Source organism: Arachis stenosperma, chromosome 3 (genome assembly GCF_014773155.1).
Source record: "Arachis stenosperma cultivar V10309 chromosome 3, arast.V10309.gnm1.PFL2, whole genome shotgun sequence".
In the NCBI taxonomy this organism is placed as follows: Eukaryota; Viridiplantae; Streptophyta; class Magnoliopsida; order Fabales; family Fabaceae; genus Arachis; species Arachis stenosperma.
Genome location: NC_080379.1, coordinates 166,837,461 through 166,859,976, shown reverse-complemented (window position 1 = coordinate 166,859,976; position 22,516 = coordinate 166,837,461). Strand labels below are relative to the sequence as shown.

General features: G+C 38.0%; 1 protein-coding gene across 1 annotated transcript; it reads left to right on the top strand.

Moving 5' to 3' along the window:
• The first annotated feature begins 15,257 nt into the window (after window positions 1–15,257).
• Window positions 15,258–16,996, top strand: LOC130970519 (probable inactive receptor kinase At2g26730). Its single transcript, XM_057896630.1, has 2 exons — window positions 15,258–16,045; window positions 16,232–16,996. The coding sequence occupies exons 1-2, from the start codon at window positions 15,283–15,285 to the stop codon at window positions 16,918–16,920; spliced, it is 1,452 nt and encodes a 483-aa protein (XP_057752613.1). The 5' UTR covers window positions 15,258–15,282; the 3' UTR covers window positions 16,921–16,996.
• Window positions 16,997–22,516: the final 5,520 nt, after the last annotated feature.

Sequence of the window (22,516 nt, the reverse complement as noted above, 5' to 3'; positions counted from 1 at the left end):
CTGCCACCCCCTAGACCCATTAAGAATAAAAAAGGGGGGAGCCGCAGCGACTACTGCGAGTACCATAAAATATATGGTCACTCCACTAACGACTGTTACGACCTCAAGAATGTGATAGAAAAGCTGGCTAGAGAAGGTCGGCTCGATAGATATCTCATAGAAAGGTCGGACAGTCACGGAAAGAGAAAGCGAGATGATATGGATAGAAGAGACCCACCACCGCAGACCCCAGAGAGACATATCCATATGATCTCAGGAGGATTTGCGGGAGGGGGACTCACCAAATCCTCTCGCAAAAGACATCTCAAAAGAGTATACCAGGTCGGGGAAGAGTCACCCGACCTTCCTACCATTTCATTCACAAAAGAAGATGGGCAAGGAATAATCCCTGGACACGATGATCCAGTGGTAATAACTATGATCCTAGCAAATGCCCATCTCCACAGAACCCTAGTAGACCAAGGAAGCTCGGCGGACATTCTCTTCAAGCCTGCTTTCGACAAGCTAGGGTTAGATGAGAAAGAATTAAGAGCCTACCCCGACACCCTATATGGATTAGGGGACACGCCAATAAAACCACTGGGATTTTTGCCCCTCCACACCACTTTTGGAAAAGGGAAAAAATCAAAGACTCTGAGCATAGACTTCATAGTCATCGATGTGGGGTCAGCATATAATGCTCTAATCGGCAGAGCTACCCTCAATCGACTCGGAGCAGTGGTATCTACCCCTCACCTCTGCATGAAATTCCCGACCTCAGCGAGAATAGCAACGGTAAAGGGAGATCAAAAGCTAGCAAGGAAGTGCTACAATGAAAGCCTAAACCTAAGGGGAAAGGGCAGAGAAGTTAACACAATAGAGCTCGGCGGTGCAAAGGCCAGAGAAGAGCTGCGACCACAACCGGGAGGAAAAACCGAGCAGATACAGGTTGGTGAAGAGGAAGGGAAAAACACTCATATAGGAGCCAACCTAGGGGAAACTCTAAAACAAGGGTTGACTAAGCTCCTAAGAGATAATTCCGACCTCTTCGCCTGGAAGGCCTCCGACATGCCTGGGATTGACCCCGAGCTCATGTCCCACAAGCTCTCGGTTTATCCAGGATCCTGACCTGTACAACAAAGAAGGTGCAAGCTCGGCCCAGAACGAGCCCTAATAGTGGAAGAACAAGTACAGGCGCTCCTGGAAGCTGGCTTCATCAGAGAGGTCAAATACCCAACATGGCTAACCAATGTAGTGCTAGTCAGGAAACAAAATGGTAAATGGAGAATGTGCGTCGACTATACTGACCTAAATAAGGCATGTCCTAAGGACCCTTATCCCCTACCAAGTATTGATACCCTAGTGGACTCCAGCTCGGGGTACCAATACTTATCATTCATGGACGCCTACTCGGGATATAATCAAATTCCGATGTATGAGCCCGACCAGGAGAAAACATCATTCATCACACCACGAGCTAACTATTGCTACGTGGTCATGCCATTCGGATTAAAGAATGCAGGAGCCACATACCAAAGATTGATGAATAAAGTGTTTTCCCCCCATCTAGGGACTTTAATGGAAGTATACGTCGACGACATGCTAGTGAAAACCAAGAATGAAGTCGACCTCTTATCCGACCTCTCACAAGTCTTTGACACCATAAGGCTGCATGGGATGAGACTAAATCCGGCAAAATGCGCCTTCGCGGTGGAGGCAGGAAAATTTCTAGGATTTATGCTAACACAAAGAGGGATTGAGGCCAATCCCGATAAATGTAGAGTCATCCTAGAAATGAAAAGTCCGACTTATTTGAGAGAAGTCCAGCAGCTCAATGGCCGACTTGCAGCCCTCTCCAGATTCTTGGCAGGATCGGCACTAAAATCCCTTCCACTATTCTCCTTATTAAGAAAGGGATGCCAGTTCGAATGGACTCCTGAATGCGAGGAGGCATTCTAGGAGTTCAAAAAGTTTTTAAGCCAACCTCCTATTCTAACCCGACCCGTACCTGGGAAAGACCTCGTCCTATACTTGTCCGTAGCAAACAAGGCTGTCTCATCAGCCCTGATAAAAGAAGACAAGGTTGGACAATATCCAGTCTACTTCATCAGTAAAGTCCTACAAGGCCCTGAACTAAGGTACCACAAACTAGAAAAGTTTGCGTACTCCTTGGTAATAGCCTCACGAAGGCTACGACCTTACTTTCAAGCTCACACAATAAGAGTCCGTACAAACCAACCCATGAAGCAAATCCTCCAAAAGACGGATGTTGCAAGGAGAATGGTTCAATGGGCAATAGAGCTCTCCGAGTTCGATTTGAGATACGAAACTCGGACAGCAATTAAATCCTAGTGCCTCGCCGACTTCGTGGCAGAATACGCAGGGGATCAAGAGGAAAAGCCGACTACATGGGAACTCTATGTAGACGGATCCTCCAACAAAACAGGAAGCGGCACGGGCATAATATTGGTAGATGAAAGAGGAACCCAAATAGAGGTTTCCTTAAAATTTGAATTTCCGGCTTCAAATAATCAGGCAGAATATGAAGCCTTGATCGCCGGACTAAAGTTGGCAGAAGAAGTCGGTGCTACAAAGGTGATGATATACAGCGACTCACAGGTGGTGACCTCCCAAATAAGCGGAGAATATCAGGCAAAGGACCCTAATATGAAGAGGTACTTGGAAAAAACTTTGGAGCACCTTGGGAGCTTTGCAGAAACCGAGGTCAAACACATAACTCGGGATCTAAACAGTAGGGCGGATGCCCTATCCAAGTTAGCAAGTACCAAACCAGGAGGAAACAACAGAAGCCTGATTCAAGAAGTCCTCCAAGAGCCCTCGGTAGCAAAAACAGAAGATAAACAAGAAGTACTTGAGGTAACCGGTCTGAACCTCGGATGGATGAATCCCTTAGTCGAATACATGAAATTTGACGTCCTCCCTAAAGAGGATAAAGAAGCCAAAAAGATCCGAAGGGAAGCACAACATTACACCTTGGTGAGAAATATCCTCTACAGAAGGGGGATATCGACACCATTATTAAAATGTGTACCGATCTCAAGAACCGCCGAGGTATTGGAGGAAGTACATAATGGGATTTGCGGAAATCATCTCGGAGCAAGGTCACTAGCCAGAAAAGTAATCCGAGCTGGATTCTACTGGCCGACCTTGCAGAAAGATGCCACAGAATTTGTGAAAAAATGTCAACCGTGTCAGATGCATGCAAATTTCCACGTGGCTCCACCAGAAGAGCTCATTAGTATCACTTCTCCATGGCCTTTTGCAAAATGGGGAATTGATTTGTTAGGTCCTTTTCCCCAAGCGGCAGGACAAGTCAAATACTTGATCGTGGGAATAGATTACTTCACAAAGTGGATAGAAGCAGAACCATTAGCCACTATCACCGCTTAAAGAAGTCACAGGTTCCTCTACAAAAATATCATCACAAGATATGGGATACCTTATTCCATTACTACGGATAATGGAACCCGATTCACCGACGCTACCTTCAGAAGCTTAGTAGCCAGTATGAAAATCAAACATCAGTTCACCTCGGTAGAGCACCCACAAGCCAATGGGCAAGCCGAGGCAGCCAACAAAGTCATACTGGCAGGACTAAAAAAGAGACTACAGGAAGCAAAAGGAGCTTGGGCTGAAGAGCTCCCTCAAGTGCTATGGGCCTACAGGACAACACCCCAATCCGCCACGGGAGAAATACCTTTCCGACTAGTCTATGGTGTAGAAGCCATGATTCCAATAGAGATCAATGAGCAGAGCCCAAGGGTAATTCTCCATGACGAGGTCGGAAATGTACGGGGACACAAAGAGGAGCTCGACTTGCTCCCCGAAGTCCGAGAAAATGCCCAGATAAGAGAAGCTGCGTTGAAGCAAAGGATGACTACAAGGTACAACAAAAAAGTCATTCGAAGAACATTTGCTCCAGATGATTTGGTCTTAATCAGAAACGACATTGGAGTCAACAAATCGGGAGAAGGAAAGCTCGCCGCAAATTGGAAGGGACCATACAAAGTCAATGAAGTTTTAGGAAAAGGTTATTATAAAGTAACCGACCTGAACGGCACTGAGCTACCAAGGTCGTGGCATGCTTGTAACATGAAAAGGTACTACAGTTAAAAGCGAACTCTACTCCCTGATGTACTCTTTTCCCAAACTTCATGATTTTTTTCCAAAAGGGTTTTTTCTGGAGAAGGGTTTTTAACGAGGCATCATAGTAGAGACTAAGGGAAAATAGGCTATCAAGACCCTTAGTAGCAAAAGAAGGTACCTCCCCAATTAATAAAGATCTTTTTCATTCACAATATCTCTTATAATATCCTTTTTTATTTTTTCTAAGTCTTTCTACGAAACGCGCCGACTTAAGCTCGACAAAACGTGAAAATCCCATGAATCGACCTAAGTGGTCGTCAGGATAAAACGACGAGGTACAAGTCGGTGTAAAGAGGTTATATGAGTCGATCGTAAAAACTCGGGAACAAATCCGACTCATAAGTCGAAACGAGACCCCGAGTAGGAAAGCTCGGAAACACTTCGATCCATAAATCGGAGTATAAAACCGAGTAGAAGAAAAACGCATCGCAAAAATAACCTAAGTCATAAGAACTCGCTAAAACAAAGTTGAGTATGAGGGATAACAAAAAGAGATAGGAAAACCTAGGAAGAAGTTTAAAGGATGTCCCGAAAATCCTTAAACGAAAATCTCCGAAAAACAAACAAGCCAAAAAGAAAGGTTTTCAAGAAAAAGTCAAGGGGAATTCAGAAAATTAGAAAAGCATACACGCACAAGGTAACTTAAAACCTTATCCAAAAAAGGGTATTTATTTTGTTAATCTAAACCCTTATTCAAAAAGGGCACTTGCCGAAATATTTTGTTAACGGCCTTAAAAGGCCAAAAGAAATTGTTCAAACTGCACAACCAAGAACAAAATAAATATAGAGTTTAAAAATGGGGGGGCCCACAGGCCGGACCCCCAAAATAGCCAAAGATCATTTTTTCACAGCAGACGGGTCACCACCACCAGAATCGGGAGGAGCGCCACCAGAAGCATCCATGGGAGATGAAGGGATCGGAGGAACCGTTGAAGAACTCGGAGCATCTTTTGAACGAGGAGGAGACTCAATAATCCTCTGCCCCCGAGTCTTTAACTCTGACTCAGAAATAATCACGGGGACAGGAGGATCTACGATGGCACCATCAATGACAACCTTGTCAGGATGTAAAGGAGAAAGATCCAAGTCGGGAGCAATAACTCTGACCTGCTCCAGAAAGATCCTCCAAGACTCCTCGGCACCATCGGCAATGGAGTCCTCCAACTCCTTATATGCTTTCCGAGAATTCAACAGGTCAGTCTTCACAGACAAAAGATCTTTGAATAAGCTTTGATAGCTGGCCTGCGCCGTTTTCCTCAAATCCATCTCCATGTTGCATTGGGCCTGCAAAGCCTTCCCTTTCTCCCGGAGGGTATCTCTCTCCTCCCTCAGCTTGGCAATTTCCTTCTTCAACTCTCCCTCATGCTCTTGATAAACACGAAGCCTTCCTTCCAGCTCCTCGACCCTCGAGGTTGTCTCTAAAGAGCTGAGAGGGTCCCTCTCGAAGATATCTAAGAGCTTGCCACAGACCTCCGCCGCCTTGAGGCTCTCCTCGATCATAGTGGTAAGGTGGCCCCGAACAGACATATCATCCATGCCTATACGAGCATGAGGATAGATATTCTTTCGGACGAATGCAAGAGCATCCGCTTTAACCTCCCCAGAAGAGCCAGACTCTAAGGTCTTGCGCTTCTTGGGATCAGGAGAAGGTCGGACGACGGAGGGCGGCTGAGAGGGAGCTGAAGAAGAAATCACCATAGGATTGGAAAGAGTCCCAACGTTCCGAGGAGGAGGAGGAGGAGAGATAACCCTGGCACCACCAGACCGAGCGCGAGACTTAGCTTTAGCCTCCTGGACCCTCTGAAAAGATTCTTGAGCGTTTGTCTTTGCCACTTCTGAAAAAAGAAAACAATAGCTAAAGAATCAAACAAGTCGGAATGATCAGTTAACAAGTCGGAAATTTAGCAGACCAGAAAAAACTACCTAGATGTGATTGGACAAAGGTCGGAGACCCTTGGAGAAATTTTTTAGTATCCAAATATGGGGCCCTCCCCCACACTTCTCGGAGGAACCCCACGACGGCAGCCTCTACTTCATCCAGGTCATCCAGACCATATTTCTCGCAAGGGGATGTAAATCATGTTGCTTGTATGCGAAGTTTGTATTCGTAGGTTTTGATGAATGACAAACCAACAAACGACATGAAAAGACAAACCAACAAACAACTTGAATGAACAAGCATGAAGAGTTGAAAGCAAACACAACAACAACAAGAAACTCAAGTCCACAACTTTTGAAGACAAGTATAGAGTCTTAGGACTTAGGTAACTTCTTGTTAAGAACCAATTGCTAAATTTCTCAACACACACTCACAAAATGTTTTGATGCACATCTTGCAATTCGATGCTAGCCAAAAGGTTTAAAAACTTGTTTTCAAAGGTACAAAAGCATAGGAATTGACTCCAACAAGTTTGAGATCAATCCTAAGCATTTTGAAGTGATTTTAAGCCATTCTTTAAGGTTTGCATCGATGCACACTCATCTTGCATCGATGCAAAACATGCGACGACATGTTGAATCGATGCAAAGATGTTTGCATCGATGCAACCTAGCTGAAAATTCAAATTTCAGCTTCAAAGACACATTTGCATCGATGCAAAGTGTTATGCATCGATGCAAATAATTCAAAAACATAAAAAACGGCTAGTTTTGACATAAAGGCTCCATCCCATTAATTCCCCAACGTTTCTAAGGTTTGGGGAATCTATAAATGGATGGATTGAAGCCTTATTTTATATTTTTTGAGCATTTGCAAACCATCTTGTTCATATTCTTTCATTCTACACATTTTTAAGGTGTTATAATACACAATTTGAGAGAGCAATATCAATTGGTTCAATAGTGCTAAACTTGTAATCATACACTCTTCTAGAGAGTACTCATCTCATCTCAACAATTCTCTGAGAATTGTTTTCTTGTACACCTTGTAAATTGGAGTGTGATCTCCAAGGTTGAGTCAAGAGTTATAAACACTATAGTCGGCGAAGATACCAAAGAGGTATACTAAGTACTTAAGACAAATCTTAGAGAAGGTATCTCTAAGTGGAGTGGGTTAGTATACGAGTGGTGATCATATACCGTGAGGTGTTAGAAACTAAGGACTCGGATTGTAAAAGGTTTTGCGCGAGCACCTTGAAGCTTGGCAATAGTGGAACTTCTCAATTGCGATTGAGAAAGAAAGTGGACGTAGGACAAGGATTGTGCCGAACCACTCTAAATAGCGTTTGCTTCTCTCCAAACTCATCTCTTCAATATTATTGTCTTTTACTTTTGAGCAAATAAATTGTGATCGAAAAGTAGCTTCGTAAGTACTTAAGGAGTGGCTTAAGTCCGATTGGTGAAAAGCTTGATCAATTTATTTGAGTTGGTGTCTATTGGAAAGTAAAAGCTCCTTATAAATGCTTAGCAATTGAGTTAAGCTCTTGGAAAAATACTAGTACAATAACACTTTTGTATATTGTCTTTAAATTTATCAAAAAGATTCATTGTTGTTGCATTACTCAATTCACCCCCCTCTTGAGTAATTGTGCATAGGTTCAACAAGTGGCATCAGAGCTTAACCCTTTGAAAGACTTAACCGTTTAAGGGAAAAGATCATGGCAAGCACAGGCTTTAACAACAACAACACTAGCGAAGGTAACTCAACCGCTAGACCTCCTCTTTTTAGCGGAACAAATTACTCTTATTGGAAAAATAAGATGATAATTTGGATCCGTTCTCAAGATGTGAGAATTTGGAAAGTAATTGAGAATGGAAATCACATTCCAACAAAGACAACAAGCGCTAAAGAAGAAGGAGTCTCCGTCTTAAAGCAAGTACCGAAAGGAGAAGATGAATATAGTGACGATGATTGGAAGAAAGTGGCAATGAATGATAAAGCCATCAACTTCATTCATTGTGCACTTAACGAGCATGATTATATGAAGATCTCTACATGTGAAACCGCTAAAGAGATTTGGGATAAACTCCAAATCACTTACGAAGGAACCGACCACGTTAAAGAATCAAAGGTATTTATGTTGGTTCATGAATGGGAAAATTTTAAAATGAAAGATGAAGAGAGCATTGAAGAAGCTCTTGAAAGACTCTCCAAGATCTTCAACAATCTAAGCATGCTTGGCACAAAATACAATGAGAAACAAATTGTGACCAAGGTGCTTACAAGCCTTACACCAAAATGGAACTCCAAAGTGAACGCCATTGTGGAAGGAAGGCTCTATGATCAACTTACATTTGATCAACTGCGAGGAAATCTTCTCACCTATAAAATGACTATGCTAAATAGACAAAAAGGTGAAGAAAGCAAGAAGAAAAGTCTCGCCCTTAAAACAACATCACTGCAAGAAGAGAGTGATGATAATGAAGAAGAAGGAGATGAAGAATTTGTACTCTTATTAAAAAGATTCAATAAGTTTGCAATGAAGAAAAACTTCAAGAGCAAAACAAAGGTACCAAAATGCTATGAGTGTGGAGAAGTTGGACACATCAAACCCAATTGTCCAAAACTTCAAAAGGAGGACAAAAACAAGAAATTTAAGAAGAAGGAGAAAGCATACATATCATGGGAGAACGAGGATGAATCCGACTCCGATGACAACGAGGTTGCAAATCTTTGCTTAATGGCAAGCGAAGAAAAGGTTAGTGATGACAACCCCACTTCTTTTAATTTACAAGATGAATATGATGCCTTACTTGAGGTGTACACAAAACTTACCCAAGATTATTCTCTCCTAAAGAAAAAGAATATGGAACTTTTAAAACAAAATGAGATGTTGAAAAACGAGAATATCAATCTTGGAAAAGATAAGTGTAGCACAAGTAGTGATCCATACAAATCTTGTAAAATGCATGAAAATGAAATTACAAATCTTAAGAACACTTTAGCTAAGTTCAATGAATCTTCAAAGAACTTAGATAAAATGTTGAAAAACCAAAAGCATGTTCATAATAAGGAAGGCTTGGGTTTTGAAAAAGGAAAACTTAAAAATGCTAAAACTCCTATTAGGCAACCGCAAGCCCAAAAGGTAAGCATGCCTAAAAGGAATGAAGCCTTTAAACATCCTCCTCAACATGCTTCATTTAGAAATTATAATCACAATGTATATAGATCAAAAGATGTTGCATTTAGGAAACAACCTAGGCAACCATTTAGAAACATGCATAGGATGCATAATCCAAATGTCATATGTCATTATTGTAATAAAGTAGGTCATATAGCACCCGTATGCTTCACTAGAATTAAACATATAAACTTTAGTAGTCAAGATATGAGATGGGCGCCTTATGGGCATTATGCTCATACTAACCATCAAGGACCCAAATTCACTTGGGTACCTAAAACCAAATTTTAATTATTTTGTAGATACGTGTTAGAGCTAAGGATACAAATTGGTATGTTGATAGTGGATGCTCCAAACACATGACCGGCGATGAATCAAAGCTCACCGCAATAGAGCCTACAAACGGAGGAAACGTGATCTATGGAGACAACAACACCGGCAAAGTAATCGGCGTTGGAAAAGTTTATGAGTTGATGAATGAGTGATTAATCTTGAGGTAGATTGAAGAATTTGAAGATTATAAACAATGGAGGATCAACAAATTGAAGCTTATAATGGTTTAAGTGAGTATATACATGATGGAACTCAAAGGATTGAAGAAAGAACCACCAAAGGATGAAAATTTGGTGATTTTGGGCAAAATGATGCATGCTGCATCGATGCAACCAAGCTTTGCATCGATGCAAAGCACACGACGTGCTATGTGCATCAATGCAAAGACCATTGCATCGATGCAAACACAACCAAATTACACAAAAACAAGTGAATTTGGCATTTTTGAGCAACAAAACCCCATTTTTGAGCAAAGTCACTTTTCATTGCTTTATGCTTATTTGATTATATGAATTGTTAAACTAACTCCTAGCAAGTTAAGGATTTCTATTATGGTTTAAATACTTTGATAATTCCTTCATAATTTTGTTTAATGATTAATGCTTGTATGCTTGTTTGGTGAAATAACTCAAAATAGGCTTGGTACCCCTATTTTAAGTTAATGTGCATGCCTTGATATATTTCATTTCTTTAGGGGGAATTATGCATGCTTATTATATATAAAAAGAGGAAATCAAATTCTTTTTTGAAAGGGGGAATATCTCATTGTTTTATGCATTTCAAACTCCCTTTCTTTTTGATAATGTCAAAAGGGGGAAGAAAAGTTTGAGGATATTTGAAGCTTTGAACTTTTGAAAAAGGAAGAAAAGTTTGAGGTTTTGATCTTTTGAAAAAGAAGAAGTTTGAGGTTTTGAAAAGAAGAAATAAGTTTGCGAAACAATGATTTCAAAAAGACTTCCGCTAAGCAAAAACTTTGATATCTAAATCTTTAAGGGAACAAATGCACATATTTAGGGGGAACTCTTGCAAAATTTTTTTTAAAAGTCTTCTCCAAAGCTTTCTATAAAACAAAGTGCATTATTGTTGCTTTCAAAATCATTTATAAATACATATCCTCAAAATTGGTTTGTCATTATCAAAAAGGGGGAAATTGTAAATCATGTTGCTTGTATGCGAAGTTTGTATTCGTAGGTTTTGATGAATGACAAACCAACAAACGACATGAAAAGACAAACCAACAAACAACTTGAATGAACAAGCATGAAGAGTTGAAAGCAAACACAACAACAACAAGAAACTCAAGTCCACAACTTTTGAAGACAAGTATAGAGTCTTAGGACTTAGGTAACTTCTTGTTAAGAACCAATTGCTAAATCTCTCAACACACACTCACAAAATGTTTTGATGCACATCTTGCAATTCGATGCTAGCCAAAAGGTTTAAAAACTTGTTTTCAAAGGTACAAAAGCATAGGAATTGACTCCAACAAGTTTGAGATCAATCCTAAGCATTTTGAAGTGATTTTAAGCCATTCTTTAAGGTTTGCATCGATGCACACTCATCTTGCATCGATGCAAAACATGCGACGACATGTTGAATCGATGCAAAGATGTTTGCATCGATGCAACCTAGCTGAAAATTCAAATTTCAGCTTCAAAGACACATTTTCATCGATGCAAAGTGTTATGCATCGATGCAAATAATTCAAAAACATAAAAAACGGCTAGTTTTGACATAAAGGCTCCATCCCATTAATTCCCCAACGTTTCTAAGGTTTGGGGAATCTATAAATGGATGGATTGAAGCCTTATTTTATATTTTTTGAGCATTTGCAAACCATCTTGTTCATATTCTTTCATTCTACACATTTTTAAGGTGTTATAATACACAATTTGAGAGAGCAATATCAATTGGTTCAATAGTGCTAAACTTGTAATCATACACTCTTCTAGAGAGTACTCATCTCATCTCAACAATTCTCTGAGAATTGTTTTCTTGTACACCTTGTAAATTGGAGTGTGATCTCCAAGGTTGAGTCAAGAGTTATAAACACTATAGTCGGTGAAGATACCAAAGAGGTATACTAAGTACTCAAGACAAATCTTAGAGAAGGTATCTCTAAGTGGAGTGGGTTAGTATACGAGTGGTGATCATATACCGTGAGGTGTTAGAAACTAAGGACTCGGATTGTAAAAGGTTTTGCGCGAGCACCTTGAAGCTTGGCAATAGTGGAACTTCTCAATTGCGATTGAGAAAGAAAGTGGACGTAGGACAAGGATTGTGCCGAACCACTCTAAATAGCGTTTGCTTCTCTCCAAACTCATCTCTTCAATATTATTGTCTTTTACTTTTGAGCAAATAAATTGTGATCGAAAAGTAGCTTCGTAAGTACTTAAGGAGTGGCTTAAGTCCGATTGGTGAAAAGCTTGATCAATTTATTTGAGTTGGTGTCTATTGGAAAGTAAAAGCTCCTTATAAATGCTTAGCAATTGAGTTAAGCTCTTGGAAAAATACTAGTACAATAACACTTTTGTATATTGTCTTTAAATTTATCAAAAAGATTCATTGTTGTTGCATTACTCAATTCACCCCCCCTCTTGAGTAATTGTGCATAGGTTCAACAGGGGAGGCCTCCAGCCAGTATAAAGGAAAGCGAGGAAAAGAATTATCATCCAGAAAAAAGGGGTGATGACCCTCTACAGCTTGCACTTTGAAAAAGAAATTTTTAAAGTCATGAAAAGATTCATCAAAAAGGGTAAAGATCCTCCGACCTTGTATGGCTCGGAAGGAAACCCATTGCTGTTTATTATTCAGCCCACTAAAAGGCTTGGTCATATGAAAAAGATGGAAAAAGATTTTCAGAGAAGTCGGAAAATCCAGAGCATGGCTAATAAATTGGTAAATTTTCAAGAAACCCCAGGAGTTGGGATGAAGCTGGGTAGGGGCAACCCGACAATGCTGCAAAACAGACATCTCAAAATCTGAAAAGGGCAGAAAGACGCCCAGACGAGTGATCATGCACTCATACATAAAGAAGAAATGGGGAGCCGTTTCGTTGGCTCTCCCATGACAAACTCGGTCCTCTGAACCGGGAACATGCAACTCATATTTAGGCTCATCCTCATCCGAAGTACAGAGCCGGTGATGGGTGCGAAGATGAGTAATAAACTCCGCATCAACCAACGGCTCCTCCCCCAGAACAGTAACGTCAACCCAATCTACGGAGGCCATTTTCTTTCTCTAAGAAAAATGAAGAAACCTACAAAGGGAAAAAGAAAAGGAAAAAAATCAAAAAACAAAGGTCTCTAAAAGAGGAGGAAAAAGAACTAGGCACAAGTCTACAAACCTATTTCTCTACAAAGCAAAGTCATACGAAAAGTGCGAAGAAGGAGAAAGAAACAAACCTCTTTTTGGGAATGAAGGTAGGAAGAAGCAAAAGTCTCCGGAGCACAAGAATGTAGTACGAGTGAACACGACACGAACAAAGAAAGAAGAAGTTTGAAAGATTGCAGAAACGGAAAAAGGAAAGAGAGGGAAAGTATTTATAAACATGCTAAGGGGCATAGTGGTAAAAACGAAGCAGTCATTAATGAGAGTGCACCGTTACCAAAGCCATCAATCCCTAAGTGCACCCCTAACGGACACGACGTTTGAATAGACGTAACTGTCAGAAACAAAAGGTCGCGATAATCACGTCGGTTTCAAAATCCGTGAAAGTCGGCTACGAACCTGAGTTAAATACTTGAACCCAAGCCCTAAAGAGATCTTGGGCTCAAGTAGGGGCACTGTTCATACCCTGGCCCAATGATAAGGGCCCAGGTCCAACTAAAAGGCCCAATCCGATGGATTAAGCCTAGCTAAGCACCGACCTTCACATAAGAAGTCGGTGTCCACTACGATTTACTCTAAAGAAGTCGGACATGAGATTAGCTGGCAGATAAACACTCATTCAAGTGAGTAACCGCCCCTAAAATCTCTCTAACCGCTTCCTAAAGCCATATCTTAACCTCCCTAAGATAAGGGGACGGTTAACACCCTAAAGATACGGCACTACTCAAACGGTGGTTATTGGCTCACCACTATAAATACACTGACACTCCTCAGGTATCTCTAAGCCCAATACTCTCTAGACCTGCTCATACTCTTGCTAACTTAGGCATCGGAGTGTCTTTGCAGGTACCACCCCCTCTTCTCGTACAAACAAGTCGGACGGAGCCTCCCGAGTTGCACATTCATTCGGCAACCTCCTCCTTCTCACATTTGGGCCAGCCAACGCCATCCATTCAGTCAATCTCCGGTTACCCACCGTAGTAATAATAATAATAATAATAATAATAATAATAATAATAATAATAATAATAATAATAATAATTATTATTATTATTATTATTATTATTATTATTCTCTTTCTTTTATCATATACGTAATTTTTCAAATTTTATCTAATAACAATCATTTTTCAGTCTCTTTGTCCTTAAATTATATAAGTTGTATTCTTTTTCTCTTCTTAAATGTTTTCTAATAATTTATTTTTAAAAGTCTTTTAAGCAGATATGACTGATATGATTCAAGTATTGAGTCTTGTATAATTTTTTTTAGGGAAATCTCGGCAGTAATTTTTTAAAAAGTTGGTCAGCATTTAATCATAAAAAAAAAAATTGAATGATTCTAATTATTGGATTTAATCTCATACCATTAAAAATATTATTGTTGATCAATTTATAATTACAAAATACAAAAATTACTGAACTCCTAACACTCTTCTTTTTTTTATTTCTTTAATTATCTTAAATCGTGTATTTATAGAATCCATTTCTTTTAAGGTATTTCAACATCACCTTAAAATTTTGAACAATCTTTATAATATCCACCATCTCCTTTTGCATCTCTCGAGAGCCAATGCGTGAACGTAGTTTAGTTGTTTGGCAAAGTTAAATTATGATACTCATTTCAGGGATCATATATATGTGTTTGTGTTAGAATAAAAATAAAATGATAGATATTTTTTTTGGTTTCTCATCCTTAAGCTCGATAAACTAAGAACTAATCCATCACGGTATTAAGCTCTATTTAAGGATTTGCTGTTGGCCAATGGATTATTGCATGCACAAGGTGGAATTCGAACCTTCAACACTTATTTAAGCGGACTAGTAAGCTAATTACTAAAATAATCCAACTTGATTATAAAATGATAAACTGCTTCACATAATGAAATTATTATGTTCTTTATGTTAAATATATATAGGAAATGTTAGGTAAACAATAATTATCTTGAATAATATGAACAATCACCAATTAAATGCAAGTACATTACATCCTAATTTAATGCTATTCATTAAATTTACTTTTTTAACCCTATTAATTCACATTGTTCACACATTGTTCAAAAATGTTATTAGTTACCTTTACTTATATGCCGGCTGAATGTCATGCGCGATGCGTGTGCTTCTCTTCAAGATTCCAAGCACATAATCCATGAAAAGGGTTGAAAACTACGACAGCGTAAGCCATGGTGAACATTACAAGAAGAATCCACGCCAAGTTAACTTGTAGCTAGCTGGATTCGTAAGTGAAGCTAAACAATGTCCTAATAATAACACCTCTTAGTATTCTCAAAGGGAACTTGAACACTTAGAATATTCCCATTGTTATCATCTTCAACTACCTACATTGTGACTCAAATATCCAATCCTAATAATATCTGCTTGCCTTACACTGCTTTCAATCTCGGTACTATTGCAACATGGGATTTTCTCCTTTTCGTCTTCAACAACTTGTTACTTCTTTTGCAGTTGTTGCCACATTATTGAGCATTGTTGGCACAGCACAAGAGGATCCTATCAACATCAATGAACAACAAAACGATAATAATAACTCTCCTATTATTGCTCGAGTACTGCAAGATAATGAAGGCAACGATTCTCCATCACCAGGTCACAATAATACTCCAGCTTTGTTATTAATCCTGAATGTGGTTCTTGTTCTTGCAATCATACTGCTCTTGATGCTATACTACAACACAGCAAGAAAACTGAACAAGATGATGAAGTTGCAGCAGCAGGATCCCAATAACAAAAAATGCATTGTTGTGAAGAAAGAGGTGGAAAAAGAGGATATTGAAGAGAGCAGCGGTTGGGAGAAGAAGATAGAGATAGGAGAAGGTACAAAGCTGAGGGTGGAGGAGAGAAAAGAACTCATGTTCTTCAACGGCAACAAGACAAGGTTTGAGATGGGACAACTTCTAAGGGCGTCAGCAGAGACACTGGGACAGGGAATGATGGGGAACAGTTACAAGGCCATGATGCATGATGGACCGACCATTGTTGTGAAGAGGCTGAGGGACTTGAAACCTTTCACTGCGAAGGAATTCGAAGCACTGCTGCGTGTCATTGCAGGGATGCAGCACCCTAATTTGTTGCCTTTGCTTGCTTACTACCATTCAAGAGATGAAAAGCTGCTTCTCTACAAATATGCACAGAATGGGAACCTTTTCTCTAGGCTTCACGGTAATATATACGATCACGTGAAGTTGATAGCCGAGAGCCGTTAAATAAAAATTTAGTCAAATCAATCAAATTATTTAACGGCTCTCAGTTATCAACTTCACATGAAATCAACTGAGTTTTTACCAATATATATACATATACAATTATTTTACAATTATTCAAAAATTTAATTACCTGTAATTTCAGATGGTAGAGATGGAAATCGGGTGCCATTGAAATGGAATTCAAGGCTATCAATTGCAAAATTCGTAGCTGGAGCAATGGAGTACCTGCACAGTAACACCAAGAACCCTAACATTGTGCCACACGGCAACCTCAAGACTACAAACGTGCTCATAGACGAAAACGACGTCGCCCTCGTCTCCGACTACGGCCTCTCCGCCCTAATAGCCCAACCTATCGCCGTTCAGCGCATGGTCATTTATAAGTCACCGGAATACGTCCAGTCAAAGCGAGTGACAGCGCAGTCCGATGTTTGGAGCTACGGATGCCTCCTCCTCGAGCTCTTAACCGGAAAAATTTCTGCCTGCTCTTCTCCGCATGGATCGAACGGTGTTGATCTGTGCGGTTGGGTTCATAGAGCGGTGAGGGAGGAATGGACGGCTGAGATCTTTGATAAAGAGATCTATAGGCAGAAGAATGTTCAGAGTGGGATGATACGGATGCTTGAGATTGCGATGCTTTGTACGGAGAGGTTCCCGGAGAATCGGCCTGGGATGAGCCAGGTTGTTAGGGAAGTTGAGAAGATACAGGCAGTGCCGGCAGCGTCGGAGTCGGTGGATGAGGATGATCTCTCTGCTGAGAGGTCTTTCACTGATGATTCTCTTTCTATGTATTCAACAAGTCACTCTGGAATTATTCTTGCAGATAATTAAGAATGGCTAAGCAATAAGCATGCTTCATTCGCACCCGCTTTTAGACTTTAATTAATTCATGTTAAATTAAGATGATCCAAAATAAAAATGCCTAGTTATCTTGGAATCAAGAAGAAATGAAATTCGTTCAATCATAATAAGTTATACATACATGGCATTTAATTTACAGCATGACGGCGTAGAATAATTTAGTTGGTTTCTAGTTTCCATGTATATAATTTTTTTTCTCATTTAATAATGTAACAGCGAGCAGTGTGTATATATGAAAGATGATGATTTAAGAAAGAAATGAGTAATGCTATAAGGAGGAATAACGACAATAATAATAAGTAGCTAGCTACGAGCTAGCGAGCATAATGATGCAATTTCTGATTGATATAGCTTTTCCTGTCCTTTTAACTAAGTCTGGGTTTTACCACTTCATCAACTTTCTACAGCAAACTACTCTTGTTACGCGAATATCTGGCGTTGCATTATAGTTTTATTAAAAGTTTGGAAACATTTTAATTAAGTCACTTGTTTTTTTTTTTCACGCTTCTTCTCTTTTTTCGCGTTTCTTCTTTTTCTCCTGCGTTTCTTCTTCTTATTCTAACGTTTGTTTACGCACCGAATGTCTTCTTCTTCTTACACTCGTTTACGCACGGAGCGTCTTCTTCTTCACCTTTTTCTTCGCGTTCCTCCTCCTCCTCATTCTCCTCTTTCTTTTTCCCGTTCTTTCTTCTTCACGTGTTTTCTCCTTATCGTCCTTCTTTTGTTGTTGCTACTGTATTTTTTTGTCTTTTTCTTCTTCTCTCCCTGGTAAAGAAGTAGCAGTAAAAGATGAGGAGGAAGAATTTTGAATTGTGCATAACAGGAATAATGAACCGAACAATTGTATAGTACTGAATTAATGAACGAAACATAATTCATTATATAAAATCAAATTCAAACAACTTTTTGCATAATGAACCGAATACGTACTCATGATAAAACAATTGTATTATATTGAATGAATGAAACATAATCCATTATATAAAATCAAATTCAAACAGCTTTCTCATGGTGAAACAATTGTATAGTATTGAATGAACGAAATATAATTCATTATATAAAATCAAATTCAAAATACGTCTGTCTACAATTTAGAGATTATCAATTCAATTCAATTCAGATTCAGAACACCTGCGTCCATTCAATTCAATTCAATTCAATTTAACAATTGCATTCCATTCAATTTGATTGAAAAAATAATCCAGTAGCAAAATGTTGGTGTTGTTGGTGATGACGATAACAAAAAAGGAGAAGAAAAAGAAGAGAAGGAGGAGGAGGAAAAGCAGAAGAAGAAGAATATGCGCACGCGAAGGAGGAGGAGGAGGAAGATGAGGAGGAGGAGGAGGAGGTATACGTGAATTTGAAAGAAAAAGAATAAAGTGCGTGTAATGGCACTCTTTTAATGAGAGTGATTTTTGTTGGTGTTAGATCTAGTCGGATAAAATTTGGATGAAAAATTACTTAGATATCTAGTATAACCCTTTAAATATATCATGAGTATTTTATGATTAAATTAAATTTATAATTAAAATCGATAATTAAGACTAGCTACTAAAACTCTTAGAAAATTATGATATACTTAAAACATTTTTTGAAAGTTCATCAAATTAATTATACTTGTCAACTTAATTCAAAGATAATATATACAATTTAGTGATATATATGTGTTTTGTCGATTTTTAGTATATCGATGGTGGTTCGATTATAATAATTTGGGAGCGAAACCTACTCTTTTTTTGCGAGACAGTTTTCTAGAAATGCATCAAAGACCTTCGAATTAGACAGAATTAGAGGAAACGACTGAAGAAACAACAAGTAAATAAAAAGGTTTAAAAAATAAGAATGACTAGAATCGAAATGGTTTACATTGAATTTAAATAAAGCAATAAAATGCTTTCGATTAGATCAAAGGGCTTTGAATTCAAAAGATAACAATGCGAGAATGTAAATTTGAACAAGAAAATTAAATGTTGCTTGAAAGATAAATTTGCAAGGAAAATAAAGTTTGTAGAAAATGTAAATGGAAAATAAAAATTAGTGGAAGGAACCCTACAGAAATTTAATTCGAAGTAGACTCAGAAAGTCACTGAGATGTGAGTGTGTGTGAGTAATTTCTGAAACGAAGTTTTAACTCCAGTATCTTCAAACCTTCTAGTATTTATAACCATTTTCGTAACCGATCAATTTGAAGTGACACTCCCACATGTGCAAAAATATGGGTAATCGATCCCACTCTTTCGCCTAGGGGTGGCAAACGGGCCTAAACCCGCCGGCACGGCCTGCATAACCCGCCAAAAAAGGCAGGTTGGGTTGAAAAATTGGGACTGCCTAACCCGCACCGCTTAAACGGCGGACTTTGGCGGGACAGGGCGGGCTTTTCCGCCGAGCTTAGTATTTTTTTTAGCAAGGGGTATTTTCACAATTTTTTTGCCAAAATCCAACTTCCCCCAACCCAACTTACAAGAGAATGAAGATGAAAATTGAGTGTTTTGGATTATGTTTATTTTGTTTTAGAGACAATATTTATAATTATGTTTTGGATTATGTTTATTTTGCTTTGGGAACAATATTTATAATTATGTTTTGGATGAAAACTTGGTTTATAATTATGTTTATTAGATATTTATAATTACAAAGACTTTAATGTTTGTGAATATAAAAATTATAATTTGTTTATACTTTTAGAAATTATAATAATTAAAAGTAAAAAACAGAAAAAAATTTTTTATACCTTTATATATATGATTTAATAGTTAAAAATAAAAAAAGGATATTTGACGGACTTAATCCGCCGGTCCACCAGCCTGCCGTTAGGCGGGGCGGGTTGGGATTTTGGGACCGCCTCACTAGGTGGAACGGGGCGAGCTAACCCGCCAAAGAGCGGGCTTTTGGCGGGGTGGGACGGGCTTCCCCGCTTGCTACCCCTACTTTCACCTGTTCATGTGATAGTTATAAAATAACCTTTTATTTCCAAAAATTTTCGATCTTCTATTCTTCTTTACTCGAGTAACTCCTCAATTTGCGGAATTAATTGAATTCTTACTTAATGTCCCAAAAATACGTCTTTTTCGATACCAACTTCTCTTCCAAAAGCTTACTTAATAATTTGAACCACCTTTTCCTTTAAATTCAATAAATTTTGACTAACAATATGCTAATCAATTTAGATTAGTTAAATGATTAACTCATTCTTCTATTTAAATATGTATGGTAGACATTAAAAATTTAAGAATTAGTGACTGATTTTTTAAATAAAATTTAGATGTATGATAGTTGAATCTTTTGACCAAATCAAATACTAAATTAGTCTCCATATAAAATTATATAAAAATATAAAATAAATATTGAAACTAGATTAAAAAATATATGTACTTACATATACATAACAGCTAATTTAGTAAGTATTTTTTCATTGCACCTAACATTTTTTTTTCATAATATAATATACTATGATATTTGAATTGGCTCCTGCACTTTTTTTACTCTTTTCATTTTTCTCCCCTGTGATGTGTATATACATATACAGTATATTGAAAATATATAATTAAAAAAGGTGGAGATTCGGCGTGAGGAAAGCACATAGTCCAGATGCATCCAAAATTTCACATAAAACAAAAGAGCAGATATATATATATGATGCATGCATACAGAGATGAATTGCAAAACCTCACAAGGTAAGAAAAATGGTGTGGAGGAGTTTCCAATAATGTACATGTTTTTTCCATGTTGGTGATAGAATAATGGAAGCAGCTTATTATATATACAGGGTCTGTGTCTCTCATGGCTACAAGAGGGAGTTAGCTTAAACTTTAAAGTTGATTAAGTTAAAATTAAAGTTTTTAACCAAAACGAGGTGGGCATACAAATAACCCAGCGGACACTGGAATGTTCCCATCCTGTCTGTGACTCCATGTTCATCCTGACATAAAGGTATTAAAGATGCTAGAATACTAGCTACAGTTATCTTTGTATTTCCTATTGCTTATTGCTTGCATTCACAATGCATGCATGCATGTCATGTCCAATCATCATGTCCATGCATGGCAGAAAAGAATATACAAACAGACAAGTGGAAATGACTTCATAGATCTGTACTACTCTTCCATCAGATACATCAACCCTGTATTATGGTCAAAACTACAAAGAGAACACAAAATTAAAGGACTGAATTGAAAATTCAAGGCTTCCCTTTCCTACCTAGCCTTCACATCATACAGTTATGCACATTGTAGTGGTGTACATTTTATTTAAATCTATTTCCAACCACATTCTCCTCTCTCAGAACAGTAATAATCTTAGGAAAAGGATAGTCATATATATAATCTCTTATAACGGTTTAGCTGCACTGGCCCCAATTGTTACTGAGGTTTAAACAAAGTATTTAATAATAATAATAATAAGAGAGCTGCATTGGCAGATAGAGACAAATTTTCACTTGAATCAACGGTGATATATATATATGATGAATACAGTGCAAAATGACTTTGAACAGAAGAATTGCACTACTGTCTTCAATCCTGAACAATAATCCATTTTGATTACATAGTATTATGGTTGTTATTAAGTGAGGCACAATTACATAGGTGTGATTGAAACATCAAGAACCATGGTACGTCACTAACTATTATTGATACATTGCTATATTCTGTAGTCTAGTCCCGTAGTACTGCTTTTGGTGTTTATAATTTAGATACCTGGATGAGAGTCACGTGGTAGCATTTATCACTAGCAGATACATAACAGGAAAAATCAGTTACATATAATTCTGCATTGCTGCATTTATTTTTTGGCTCCTTTTAGGATTCCTTATGCTTAATCAAGGAATCATAGTTTCTCCCATCAGTCAAAAGGACGAAAAGAAATTACACCATTACCTGTCTACTAATTTCGGTTTCAATCAAATAAATAAATAAATCTTGGCACTAGCTAGTAGCTACTGAATGATCACAGAGATGCTGAGTTTCCCAATCAATCCAATTTATTATTTTAATTTCCTGCTTGCATTAGGACAGCTTTCCTTGATGGTGACAGAGGAAAGAAGGAAAGAAGAGCGGGGTGGGGGGTTGGTACTTGGTAATGTACGGTACGGAGCTGAATTATTCAGAAGAAAAAGAAAAAATGGTAAAGTAGAAAGAGATATATGCTACTTGTCCTCACTGTTATATGCACTTCACATAAATCTCATCACTTTTACTGTTATTCACATAATCTACTCGTTTTATTAAAATTAAACATACAGATATGTATTCATTTAATTTGATGCATCGATTAAACGAGTTCGGCATTCTTAATATATACCTGTGTATTATAAAATTAACTATTAAAATTAATTATTAATATAAAATATATATTAAAAATAAATTAAATATACATATATTTATATATAAATATTTTAATATATAAAAAATATTTTTAAATATATAAAAAGCTGAGTTCTTACTTATGGTCAATATTAGGGGTGTTCAAATTCAAACCGATCCAAATTAAACTGCTTATCCAATCCAATTCAAACCGAAAATCGATTAAAATCGCTAATTCGAATTTGATTGGATTCTCTTTTTTGCAA